Source organism: Aethalodelphis obliquidens, unplaced genomic scaffold (assembly GCF_003676395.1).
Source record: "Aethalodelphis obliquidens isolate GAN/ISIS:26980383/991018 unplaced genomic scaffold, ASM367639v1 scaffold13, whole genome shotgun sequence".
NCBI classification, from domain to species: domain Eukaryota; kingdom Metazoa; phylum Chordata; class Mammalia; order Artiodactyla; family Delphinidae; genus Aethalodelphis; species Aethalodelphis obliquidens.
Window position 1 is genome coordinate 2469165 of NW_020837957.1, and position 13985 is coordinate 2483149.

At 38.5% G+C, this 13985-nt stretch overlaps 2 protein-coding genes across 9 annotated transcripts in view; one reads left to right on the forward strand and one right to left on the reverse strand.

Moving 5' to 3' along the window:
* The window catches only part of RAVER2 (ribonucleoprotein, PTB binding 2), a 101015-nt gene extending 92295 nt beyond the window's left edge, over positions 1-8720 (forward strand). For 5 of the 6 annotated variants that reach the window (XM_027113985.1, XM_027113984.1, XM_027113986.1 and 2 more), the window contains exon 12: positions 8121-8720. In XM_027113985.1, coding sequence (XP_026969786.1) covers positions 8121-8267 — 147 coding nt within the window. In that variant the 3' untranslated portion in view covers positions 8268-8720. The remainder of the gene's footprint in view (positions 1-8120) is intronic. The other variant, XM_027113988.1, reaches the window with a different exon arrangement.
* Positions 8721-10631: 1911 nt separating this feature from the next.
* The window catches only part of JAK1 (Janus kinase 1), a 139545-nt gene continuing 136191 nt past the window's right edge, over positions 10632-13985 (reverse strand). For all 3 annotated transcript variants that reach the window (XM_027113980.1, XM_027113981.1, XM_027113982.1), the window contains 3 exons: positions 13198-13315; positions 12835-12945; positions 10632-12092 (listed from right to left, as the gene is read on the reverse strand). In XM_027113980.1, coding sequence (XP_026969781.1) covers positions 11997-12092; positions 12835-12945; positions 13198-13315 — 325 coding nt within the window. In that variant the 3' untranslated portion in view covers positions 10632-11996. The remainder of the gene's footprint in view (positions 12093-12834; positions 12946-13197; positions 13316-13985) is intronic.

Genomic DNA, 13985 nt, shown 5'->3' on the forward strand with positions numbered 1-13985 from the left:
AATTTTGTCAAATACTCTCTCTGTATCTATTGAGATGATGATATGATTTTTATCCTTTATTTTGTTAATGTGGTGTATATCACGTTTACTGATTTGTGGGTGTTGAACCATCCATGTACTACTGGAATAAATCCAATTTTTTCATGGTGTATGATCCTTTCAAACTATTGTTGAATTCAGTTTGCTAATATCTTGTGGGGATTTTCGCATCTATGTTCACCAGGAATATGGGCCTGTAATTTTTTTTCTTGTAATGTCTTTGTCTGCCTTTGGTATCAAGGTAAAGCTGGCTTTGTAAAATGAATTTGGAAGTGTTCTTTCCTTTTCTGTGTTTTGGAAGATATCAAGATGGATTGGTATTAACTTGTCTTTAAATGTTTTGTGGAATTCACCAGTGAAGGCATCTGTCTCTGAACTTTTTTTGTTGGTAGGTTTTTGATTACTGGTTCAATATCCTTACTAGTAATTTGTTCAAATTTTCTGTTTCCTCATGATTCAGTCTTGGTAGGTTGTTTCTAGGAATTAGTCCATTTCTTCTAAGTTATCCAACTTGTTGGCATATAAGTATTCATAGTGGTCTTTATGGTCTTTCGTATTTCTGTGGTATCAGTTGTAGTATCTCCTTTTTCATTTATACCTTTATGTCAGTTCTCTTTTTTTCTTGGTAAGTCTAGTTAAAAGTGTGTCTAGTTTATCTTTTTAAAAAACCAGCTCTTAGTTTCATTAATCTTTTCTGTTGTCCTTTTAGTCTCTATTTCATTTATTTCCACTCTTATCTTTGTTACTTCCTTCCTTTTGCTAGCTTTGAGCTTAGTTTGTTGCTCTCTTTCTGATTCTTCCAGGTGTAAAGATAGCTGTTCAAGATTTTTTTCTTCATGTAGTTGTTTATCACTATAAACTTCCCTTTTAGAACTGCTTTTGCTGCATTTCATAAGTTTTGCTATGTTTTGTTTCCATTTTCTTTTATCTCAAAGTATTTTTTTATATCTTCTTTGATCCATTGGTTATTTAGGAACATGTTGTTTAATCTCCACATATTTGTGAACTTTCCAGTTTTTGTCTTGCAATTGATTTCTACTTTGATACAATCATGATTGGAAAAGATGCTAGATAGGGTTTCAATTTTTTTTAATTTATTAAGACTTGTGGTCTAACATATGATCTATCCTAAAGAAAATTCCATGTGCATCTGAGAAGAATGTATATTCAGTTGCTGTTGGATAGAATGTTGTGTTATGTCCTTTAGGTTCATCGTGTCTGACATGTAGTTTAAGTCCAATGTTTCCTTGCTGATTTTTCTGGCCAAATGATTCATTGTTGAAAGTGGAGTATTCAAGTCCCTTGATACTGTATTGCTATCTTTTTCTCCCTTCACAATATTTGCTTTATATATACTTAGGTGCTCCTGTTTTGGGCTTATATTTACAATTGTTACATCCTTTTGATTAATTGACCTTTTTTTTTAACATCTTTTTTTTTTAAGAAAGATACATATTTTTTTTTTACATCTTTATTGGAGTATAATTGCTTTACAATGGTGTTTTAGTTTCTGCTTTATAACAAAGTGAATCAGTTATACATATGTCCCCATATCTCTTCCCTCTTGAATCTCCCTCCCTCCCACCTTCCCTATCCCACCCCTCTAGGTGGTCACAAAGCACCAAGCTGATCTTCCTGTGCTATGTGGCTGCTTCCCACTAGTTATTTTATACGTTTGGTAGTGTATATATGTCCATGCCACTCTATCTTTGTCCCAGCTTACCTTTCCCCCTCCCTGTATCCTCAAGTCCATTCTCTAGTAGGTCTGTGTCTTTATTCCTGTCTTGCCCCTAGATTCTTCATGACCATTTTTTTTTTTTTTTTAGATTCCATACATATGTGTTGGCATATGGTGTTTTTCTCTTTCTGACTTACTTCACTCTGTATGACAGACTCTAGGTCCATCCACTTCACTACAAATAACTCACACTTCACTACAAAAACTCAATTTCATTTCTTTTTATGGTTGAGTAATATTCTATTGTATATATGTTGCACATCTTCTTTATCCAGTCATCTGTTGATGGACATTTAACGTTGCTTCCATGTCCTGGCTATTGTAAATAGAGCTGCAATGAACATTTTGGTATATGACTCTTTTTGAATTAGGGTTTTCTCAGGGTATATGCCCAGTAGTGGGACTGCAGGGTCACATGGTAGTCCTATTTTTAGTTTTTTAAGGAACCTCCATATTGTTCTCCATAGTGGCTGTATTAATTTACATTCCCACCAACAGTGCAAGAGGGTTCCCTTTTCTCCACACCCTCTCCAGCATTTATTGTTTGTAGATTTTTTGATGATGGCCATTCTGACCGAATTGACCTAGGTCAATTGACAATGACCTTGTCTCTTGCTACATTTTTTAACTTGAAGTTTATTTTGTCTGATATAAGTACAGCTACCTTTGCTTTCTGTTGGTTTTCATTTGCAAAGGATATCTTTTTGCATCCCTTCACCTTCAGTCTGTGTGTGTCCCTTAAGCTAGGTGAGACTCTAAGTCAATGTATAGTTTGGTTTTGATTTTGTTTTGTTTTGTTTTTTGTTTTGTTTTTGCGGTACGCAGGCCTCTCATTGTTGTGGCCTCTCCCGTTGTGGAGCACAGGCTCCGGACGCGCGGGCCCAGCGGCCATGGCTCACGGGCCCAGCCGCTCCGCAGCATGTGGGATCTTCCCAGACCGGGGCACGAACCTGCGTCCCCTGCATCGGCAGGAGGATTCTCAACCACTGCGCCACCAGGGAAGCCCTGGTTTTGATTTTTATTCATTCAGCCACTCTGTCTTTTGATTAGAAAATTTAATCCATTTACATTTTAAAAATTTTTTATTGTAGTTGATTTACAATATTGTTAGTTTCAGGTGTATAGCATTGTGAGTCAGTAGTTTTGCAGACTATACTCCATTATAGGTTATTATAAGATAACGGTTATAATTCCCTATGCTTTACAGTATATCCTTGTTGCTTATCTTTTTTTTTTTTAACATTTTATTATTTATTTATTTTTGGCTGTGTTGGGTCTTTGTTGCTGTGCGCAGGCTTTTTCTAGTTGCGGTCAGCAGGGGCTACTTTTCGTTGTGGTGCACAGGCTTCTCATTATGGTGGCTTCTCTTGTTGCGGAGCATGGGCTCTAGGCGCTGGGCTTCAGGAGTTGTAGGTCGCAGGCTCTGGAGCACAGGCTCAGTAGTTGTGGCACACGGGCTTAGTTGCTCTGCGTCATGTGGAATCTTCCCAGACCAGGGCTCGAACCCGTGTCCCCTGCATTGGCAGGAGGATTCTTAACCACTGTGCCACCGGGGAAGCCCAGCTTATCTATTTTATACATAGTAGTTTGTATCTGTTAATCCCATACCCCTAACTTATCCCTCCTCCCTTCCCTCTCTCCTTTGGTAACCAGTTTTTCTGTATCTGTTAGTCTGTTTCTGTTTTGCATATACATTCATCTGTATTATTTTTTAGATTCCATTTGTATATCGGTAGCATTTGTCTTTCTGACTTATTTCACTAACCATAATATTCCCTAGGACCATCCACATTGCTGCAAGTGGCAGGATTTTATTCTTTTTTATGGCTGAGTAATATTCCATTGTGTGTACATACATATATATATATAGTCACATCTTTTTAATCTAATCATCTGTTGATGGGCACTTGAGTTGCTCCCATGTCTTGGCTCTTTTGATTTTTCTGGCCAAATGATTCATTGTTGCTGCCTATGAACATTGGGCTGTATGTAACTTCTTGAATAGGCATTTTCATTTTTCTCCAATATATACCCAGGGAGTAGAATTGCTGGATCGTATGGTAGTTCTCTTTTAGTTTTTTGAGGAATGTCCATACTGTTTTCCGTGGTGGCTGCACCAACTTACATTCTCACCAGCAGTGTACGAGGGTTCCCTTTTTTCTACATCCTTTCTGACATGTTATTTGTAGACTTTTTGATGGTAACCATTCTAACAAGTGTGAGATAGTATCTCGTTTTTTTGTGTTTTTTTTCTTTTTTGGCTGTGTTAGGTCTTCGTTGCTGTGCGCGGGCTTTCTCTAGTTGCAGCGAGTGGGGGCTACTCTTCGTTGCGTTGTGCACGCTTCTCATTGTTGTGGCTTTTCTTGTTACGGAGCACAGGCTGTAGGTGCGTGGGCTCAGTAGTTGTGGCTTGCAGGCTCTAGAGCACAGGCTCAGTAGTTGTGGTGCATGGGCTTAGCTGCTCTGTGGCATGTGGGATCTTCTCAAGCCAGGGATCGAACCTGTGTCCCCTACACTGGCAGGCAGATTCTTAACCACTGCGCCACCAGGGAAGCCCTACCTTATTGTTTTGATGTTGTATTTCTCTAATAATGTTGAGCATCTTTTCATGTGCTCTTTTATCCGTATGTCTTCTTCAGAAAAATGTTTTTTCAGGTCTTCTGCCTATTTTTTTGATTGGGTTTTTTTTTTTTTTGCTATTGAGTTGTATGAGCTGTTTGTGTATTTTGGATATTAATTCCCTGTCGGTCACATCATTCACAAATTTTCCCTCCCATTCTGTAGGCTGTCTTTTCATTTTAATGGTTTCTTTTGCTGTGCAAAAGCTTTTAAGTTTAATTAGGTCCCATTTATTTTTTTTTTTGGTTTGTTTTTTGGCCTTAGGGACTGATTCAAGAAAATACTGCTATGATTTACGTCAGTATTCTGCGTATGTTCTCTTTTAGGAATTTTATGATTTCCATTCTTATGTTTAGGTCTTTAATCCATTTTTGAGTTTATTTTTATATATGGTATGAGAGAATGTTCTAATCTCATTGGTTTGCACGTGGCTGTCCGGTTTTCCCAGCAACACTTGTTGAACAGACTGTCTTTTCTCCATTGTAGATTCCTGCCTCCTTTGTTGTAGATTAGTTGACTATAGGTGTGTGGGTTAAAGTAATGTAGTTGTGGATTTACTATTGCCATTTTGTTAATTGTTTTCTGGTTGTTTTGTGATTTCTCTGTTCCCTTCTTCCTCCCTTGCTGTCTCTGTGATTTGCTAATTCTCTATAATTGTATGCTTTGATTCTTTGCTCTTTTACATCCCTACTTTAGGCTTTTGTCTTGTGGTTACCATGAGGCTTACATAAAACATCTTATATATATGTTATATAATATATAATAGTCTAAGCTGATAACTTCAAATGAACACAGCTCTGCCACCCCCATTTATTTGATGGCACAGTTTGTACCTTTTTACATTGTGTATCCATTGACAAATGTTTGTATAGTTTTTTTTTTTGTCAGTTTTCTGAATTTAAGTATATATCTTTACCAGTGGTTTCATACTTTCATATGTTTTCCTGTTACTAAAGAAAACTAAGCCTCCGTCCATGTCAGTTTGAAGAACTCCCTTTAACATTTCATGTAAGGCTGGTCTAGTGGTGATGAACTCCTTCAGCTTTTGTCTGGAAAACTCGTTTTCAATTCTGAAGGACAACTTAGCCAGGTACTCTTGGTTGGCAGTTTTTTTCTTTTAGCACTTTGAATATAATTTATGTGTCTCATTGTGGGTCTCTTTGGATCCATCTTGTTTGTTACTCTCTAGGCTTTCTGGATCTGGATGTGTGTTTCCCCAGATTAGGGAAGTTTTCAGCCATTAATATTTTGAAAAAGTTTTCTGCCCCTTTATCTCTTTTTCCTTCTGGGACCTCTTATTGGTCCATTTGATGGTGTCCCATAAGTCCCTTAAGCTATCGTAACTTTTATAATTATTTTTCCTTTTTGCAACTCAGATGGGATGAATTCCGCTAACCTGTCTTCAAGTTTGCTGATCCTTTCCCGTGATTAATCTAGTCTGATGTTGAATCCCTCTATTGAACTTTTCAGTTCAGTTACATTCAACAATTCTGTGATTTCTATTTGGTAGTTTTAAATATTTTCTCTTTCTATTCAAATTCTTTGTTCATTCATTGCTCTCGACCTGGGTGCGCATCTTTACAACCATTATTTTGAACTCTCCCAGGTAAGTCACTTTGTTTTGTCAAGATCTGCTTTGGATATTAATCGTGGCCTTTTGTTTGGAACATTGTATCTTCATTTCTTCCTTTATTGGTGTCTATGCATTATATAAAACAGCCACCTCTTCCAGTCTTGGATGGTCTCTTGTAGGAGATGGTCGTTCAGCCCAGCCTGAGCTCTTAGTTGTCTCTCAACCTTTTGTGACTGTCTGAGCCTCCTTCTTTGCTTTTAGTGGCTTTTTTAGAGGGTATGCTAAGACCTGTCTGTGTATCCAAAGGCAGGGGCTGCAATTAGCACCTAGATGCAGACGGATTAGAACCTGGACCCTGAGGCTGCAGCTGAGAAAGTATGTATTGATAGTTAAGCCCTGTCCAGGGAGAAAAGTAAATGGGCATTTTTTCCCCCCTGTTCCCTTCGTGCTGAGCACAGGTGTACAATCACCAGGGCATGGTGGGAAGGGAGCTCCTGCACCCATTAAGAATTGTATTTATTTTTGTTTGCTACAGCCCAGTGGAATTCATGAATGCAGGCCCCAACTGGCTATCAGAGCCAGATGACCCAGGGACTATTCCTTGGGTGTCAGACATGGTAGAGACGTGTACAAGCTCCTTGCAGGGAGATACTAGTGACTGGAGTGAGCTGGAAGGAGAAGGTGGGAGAGGTGTCCTTCAGCTTCCCCAGTCTCTGGGGAAGATTGCTGCTGCTCCTAGCACCTGCTAGATTAGGAGCCCGGCCTTAGGCAGCAGCTTTTAAAATGTGCAGATGAACTTCTTTCAGGGGAGGACTGGGAGATGGGCAATTCTGCCTGCTCCCTCTGAGGGGACAGTCACAGTGTGTGCTGTGTGCCCATTAAGAATGCTTTTTTATTATCTATAGCCTTGTGGATCTCATGAACACAAGCCCTGCTGGCTTTCAGAGCTAGGTATTTTGGGAACCCATACCTCCAGTGGGAGTCTTAGAAGTTGGAGCACTAGATGTGGAATCTAAACCCTTCACTCCTCAGGGAGAAGCTAAGAATTGGGAATTCTCTCCTGATGCACAGTCCTGTGCCAGGGTTGGGGTGTATATTGGCCTTTCCTACCCATTTTCGTGTGGGTATTTATTTTCTCATTTGTTTAGTATGTAGGAGCTGCCCAGCTAGTTTCTGGATCTCTTTTAGAGGGAACTGTTCCAGGTGTAGCTGTACATATGGCACATCCATGGAAGGAGGGGAGCTCTGGAGCCTTCTTGGTCATCTCTACCTTATCCCTCTTCTTAACATGGATGACTGAGAACTGCTTTATCTACAAGGGCAGACAGACTCATCATCTGTCCCCTCTGAAGTTGAAGCTGGTTTTAAAAATTGTGGCCATTGTTGGTTCAAATACTATTGTAATTTTAATTGTAATGTGAGAGGGCTCTTCTGCATTGCTAGAAGCTTTCCTTATGAGTCATTTCTACACTCGTGTATAGTAAGTTACATAATTCTTCAGTAAGTAAGTTTGTCACACAGTATTTGTAAAAGCTAAAACAGAGGAATTAGGTGGTCATAGGGTTGTGCTATATAATCTGATTTAATGTACTGTGACTACTTGTGAGGAACATTTTGGCCCTTCTTATCATGAACACTTGTGGACTAAAGTTTGAGTTCATATTGCTCTCTAGAACATTTCACTAGCTATTTTGCTGACATCATTTGCTAGTTTTCATACCTACTGGTTTATTCTTCTCTTGCCACATCTTTTATTACTAGATGAACTTAACATCTAAGTTGATATGCAGTTCAATTCCTTAGCCATGCTCCTTCCTCAGAGGAATACTGGTATCCAGTACTGGTATTCTGATTCACTGGGGTTTAACTATGTACAAACAGCAGAAGCAACTACAGTGTCACTTTTTCTTTCCTGAAAATGTGGGGAGTAGGGGAGAGACGGCCTTAAGAAGCTGGTTTGTATTTTTCAAAAGTTCCACAAGTGATTTTGATATAGAAATTTTTTGTGCAGTTTTTTTGATAACTTTGTTATTTATCCTGCTATTCTGTTTTTACACCAAACCACAGTAGAATTGCTTTTCTTATAAATATCTTTAACAAACCAATTTTAATTCAGATTTTAGCATTAGTTATGGTTTCTTTTTCTAATAGGTATCATCTTTAAGAAATGAAAAGCGAGGCTCATCATATCTCGTCTCTGCCCCAGAAGGTGGTTCAGTGGAATTTGTTGACCAGCATTCTCAGGGCACAGGAGCATATTACATGGAAACCTACTTAAAAAAGAAGCGAGTGTACTGAGATAAGTTCTCTCCTTACAAACTCAAGGTTCTTTGCAGTATCTCTGCTGTTCATTGCTGCCTTAACTACATTCAAACTAGCCATATCCTTTAAATACGGGTTTATAATTTCCCAGAAGGAACTGTGTTGTGCAGCAGGCAGAATTGCCAAATTAAAAAAATAAGTAGCAATAAGAAGAGACATCAATTGAGGACATATTCCGCTAGAATTAGATGCATCTTAATCAATGTGATTATTAACTTACAGTCCATTGGAGAAATTAACATGTTCCAATAGTCCTCGTTTAGGACTGGGAATAATTTTGACACCACATATAAAAGTTTGAAGCAATAAATGGGAAACATCCTTGTTTCCTGGGCCTTAGAATAAATTTCTTTTCTTTTTTTTTTTTTGCGGTACGCGGGCCTCTCACTGTTGTGGCCTCTCCCGTTGCGGAGCACAGGCTCCGGACGTGCAGGCTCAGCGGCCGTGGCTCACAGGCCTAGCCGCTCCGTGGCACGTGGGATCTTCCCAGACGGGGCACGAACCCATGTCCCCTGCATCAGCAGGCGGACTCTCAACCACTGTGCGCCACCAGGGAAGCCCCAGAATAAATTTCTTATAAGCCAGTGTGCATTCCAGTTTATCGATACTTTCCCTAGAAGTAATCTCATTTCAGATTTTTAGAATTTTTCCTAGAATTACAAGAATGCAAGTACACAATGCAGTGATTGGTAATGTTATAAAGATGCTCTACATATAAACTTAATTATTACCCCCACACCAGTCATACAGTATAAAACTCAAACACAGTGACAGTGACATCCAAGGTATACACTACTACAGATGCTTTACTCTTAATGTTATTAACCATTTATATCTCTTGTGAAAAACACAAGGTTGTTTTTTCTTTTGAAGTAGCTTTGCTGATCTAATTTCAGGGACTGGCAAACTACTCCCTGCAGTCAAAAAACAGTCCTCCAGCTGTTTTTGTACTGCCTGCAAGCTAAGAATGATATTTTTTACATTTTTAAACGTTTGGAGGAAAAAAATGTATGACTTGAAATTCAAATTTCAGTGTCCATACATAAAATTTTATCGGAACACAACCATGCTCATTCACTTACATATCATGTATGGCTAACTTCTGTGCTACAGTGGCAGAACTGAGTGGCTGCAAAGCCTAAAATATTTACTATCTGGCCCTTTATAAAGTTCACAGACTCCTGATCTAATACCATTAATTCCCTAATCCTTTTACTTCACACCTACAAAAAGACCTTTAACTTTTACAACAGATTTGTAAGTGGCAAGGAACAATAGGTTTCTGTGTCTTAATTTCATAGCATAGTGATGATTCATTTACTAGAACAGGGCACATTTTGGTCATCAGATGCCCTATTTCCACAATATAGTAAAGCAGTCAATCCTGCCCTTTCTGAAGGAGTGTTATGGAGTAACAGTATTTATAACCATTTTGAGATAATAAGCTATACCTCACTCTCTGCTTTGTCTATTATTCTTTTTCAGTGTGTTAGGCTGAAAAATTATCAGCTATTTAACCCAATTTACTTTCGAAAGAATTGTGTTTATTGCATATAACTTTTGAATCACCATTTCCTGAAGACCTTGGTATTAAATGCATGAGAAACCCTTTTGCTATCTAGAAATTTCTAAGTTTGTCCTTTGTTATGAGACATTAATTGATGATGTGGAGTTTAGGGGGTCTCAGTGATCCTAGTCTTTTTGAAATAAGATCATTAAATATCTTATATTTAGGGGACTTATTGACTATGATAGAAGGTTTCTCTCCTGTTTTAATTATGAAGTTTAAAATTGGTACACATGTTGTATGATTTGTAAAGCATTTTACTTGGTCTAATGTATTGCCTATGTTAACTTCTATTGGCAAATGACAGCTAGAAAGTTAAATTATTAGATAATTTCTAATAAGTATACTACCTATAAATAACTGATCAGGATAGGCATCACTCAATTGTGACTCAGCAGATGAATCATGGGTTCTCCATGCTCTGCACTTCTTCCCATTTTCCTGTTGCATTGAGCTTCTTCAGTGCTTTGTCACACCTCTATGACCGTACAAATAGAAGAAAGGGAAGATGGTGAATTTTAAAAATGTAAGCAGGAAGAGGTTGAAAGAACTAAAAGGTATTTTGTGTTAGCAAGTGTGGGTCTGCCACCCACACTGGCCTGTGCCCCGTTATTGCTGGGACACAACAGATAAGTACAAATCAAGTGGTGTTAGTAATAAGGATCATTACCAGTGCTCTCCCCACCCCCAGCCTATACTGTTATTTTTCTATGTAAACAAATTGTTTGAAATGCTTTGAAAATGAACTCTTAATATTAAAAGGCACATGCATGTGAAGTCTCTAGTACATTTATTTGTATAAAGAGTAAACAAAGTGCATGTAGGGTGGCCACAGGTTTGAGACAGATCTTGGTGATGGACAGATCTTGGTGATGTAGGGTTACTAGACAAATTTGAATGGCTGTTGCCATTGAATCAATACACAACTCTTTTTCAGGCTCAAAGGTGAAAAGTAATGGTATCAAACAAATGCTAGACAGCATGAACAAAAAGTTTTTCAGACTCCTGGTCAAAAAGATCTTATGGTTCACAATGAATCAGAGATTTGACATTTTTGATTACCCAGCTACCTCCAAGCAAACTGAAAACTGCCTAGTGGATCCTGAACTCCATAGTGCTTCTAGCTGGGTCTTTCAAGTTTTGCGCCATAGGGTGATGGTCAAAATAGTGATCGACTCTTGTAGATGGATGGTAAGTACTGAAACACTAAGAACAGTGCAATGTACATGGTATATATGCATTCAGCATCCAAAACCAATGCTGGCACAGCTTGCCCCAAAGTGGTAGAGTTATAAAAGGATACACACATTGACATTTCTGAAAAGCAGGTATAACAGCATCCAGGTTCTTGGAATCAATTCTGATTGATTAAAGGTATACTGTTTAGGGAAGCACTGGCACAGGTTTAGTTCTCAAGAATCAACATCATGCAGCAAAGTATCTATTCCACAGCTGCCCCCCCTGGGTATGACCAGTTTTCTCAAAAATGGGCTCCGCTGGTCACCCAAGGGGACAGGAGCTAAGCCACTGCAGAAACAACTCAAAGTTTATGTCCTGCTGTTGACAGGGATACACTCATCTTTTTGTATAGCAACAACAGTATACTAACTGGTATCTAATATTTCAAGAATGTTTCATCTATCACTGTTTAGATATTGAAATTTGAGGGCATCTTAGAGTATTGGCCAAGTCCATCAATCTTTATCTTTGATTTCTGTGCCAGAAAAACATTTCACATCAACTGGCAGCTAAGAAAAAGCAATCATCTTGAGACTTTACTTTGGTCAGCTCCTCTTGTTTTGAAAAATCCCATTCTGGTACTCAATTGTGATAGTAGTAAACTAACCAGACGAAACAGTGGTATATTCTTTCCAAAAGGAGGAGTGCTTAAGTGCTTTCTAATATTTTGGTTGTCATTATTTGTCACTATGTTACTGGTGCCAAATTTAAAGAGGAAGTACTTACACATATTAAGCACCACACAGCGTGCTTTATACGAGGATACGTACCCCAGTATCTTTTTAGACAGAATACAAACTTTTTCCAGTTAGAACACATTTTTTTTTTAAATGGCTTGGGTATTGGTTGGGGGTAGGAGGACTTGATACACAGTAGAATTTAAATGTTATTCATGCTTCTTATTTTAGAAGCGCTTCAAATCCCTCAATAAGGTTCTGAAAGGTTGTCCGAATGGATGGTTGGAATTCCCAGCATTTTCTCATAAGCTGATAAACCTGTAAAAAGAAAAAATAACAGTAAAAATGTTTAGGAGCTTTTTTAAAAAATTATAGAAACACCAAGAAGAACATAATTTTGAAAATGTGAATGACTTCCCTTAGTAATACTAGAAAACAAGAATATTTGAATAACTTAAAATACAGAAAATGTGACACATCTATAGCTCATAAATAACATTTTAACATTTGAGAAGCTCATGACTTAACTGACCTTGCAAAACAATCCAGGTCATTAATTACTATAAACCAGTTTAAGGGTGAAGTTATACCTCAGTTTAGACTCCAAATTTCCTTACCGGCTGGCTTCATTCTTTGGCTTAAACATACTATTCAGTACATCTTGAATAGTCTACAGAATTAGTCTTAAAGGCTCAGTTCAGTTAGAAATACAGAAAACTGGATGTCACAATGCTGTGATAAGTGAGATAAACTTACACACAAAAATGCAATGATATGTGTTTGTCACAGGAAGGCTACACCAACATATGCTCCTTTAAGGTGCTCACTGTGGTGAGCCTACTTCTGAAGGGAATCCCTTGCTTTGAACAAAACTTGTGGCTGTCATCTGCCCCAAAGATGATTTTCTCAGATTATCTTATCTGAAATTCAGCTTCAGAAAACTATTTTAAAAGAGTTTTCTACTCATTCCTGCTCCCCCACTCCAATCCCATGCTGGACAATTCAAGCAGTGAAAACAGTAAAAACTGAGTTTTATTACTGTGAAATGGCCCATAAATACCTCTTCTGGACAGTTAGGTGGACAAGGCAAACGTTTTCCTTCTTTTAATGTATTCACAAGTCTTGTTACTGTCATCTGGCCATGAGTTGGGCCTATCATTTTCAGGAACAACTATGTAAAATAAAACCAAACAAAATATTTTACTTTGTACATATTTATGTAAACACCAGATAGATTACAGTAAAATATCTAGAATTGGAAATTAAAACAATAAAAAGGCTTTAAAATGAAAAGTCCAAGACAATTTTCCTTTCCATTATGACACACTGATTGGATTCCATTTAAGAATGAAACTTACAAAGCAGAAGGATGGACACATTTTAAGTGGGTGCTAGATTCAAACGAAGGACAAGTAAGACTTACCGCCATGGGACTGGAATCTGAATCACAGTAAGTAAGCAGCTCATGCAGAGTTACTCCAAAAGACCAGACATCAGAGGCGATATAAAACTTACACTGAATTAAACATTCTGGAGCATACCTGAAAGAAAGCAGAACTGGAAACTTCATTTCCTGGGAAGGATATTCCAAAAAGCATTAGAGTAACTCAGAAAAATCAGCACTCTGGTTTTTCTTAGAATTTAATATTCTAAGACATTTAAGTGTGTATTATGCATCAGTCACACATGCTGCTGTGGTGCACATCTGATATGTGGACAGATACCCCTATGGGCTCTCATTACACATTTGCTCCCAAACATCAGTCAGACTAGTCTGTGCTCCTCATTTCGCAGAGCATAGGCTCTCCATGGGGAGGGGATGGGGGGAGGAGGTGATGACGACAGGCCCGGGCTTCATTTGCCTGCAAGCTCAGATTGAGTCAGCAGTGAATTACTGCCCAGTCCTCTTCCAATGTCAGCTGCTTTGGTGAATGATACCCAATTGCCTGAGCCAGAAACTGAGGCATCCCCATATCCAGTCTAAGAAATACTTCTCAAACCTCCTCACTTCTAAACCCCACCATCGCTGTCCTAGTTCACACCATCACTGGCTCTGGCCAAATCAGACTCCCTGGCTCCAGTCTTGCTCCTCTCCTTCCCACAGTGATCTTTTTAAACAGAAAAGTCCCTGTCCTTAATCCCCCCAACAGCAACCCAAAAAGTCCCTGTCCTTAATCCCCCCAACAGCAACCCAAAGCTCTTGGGATGGAG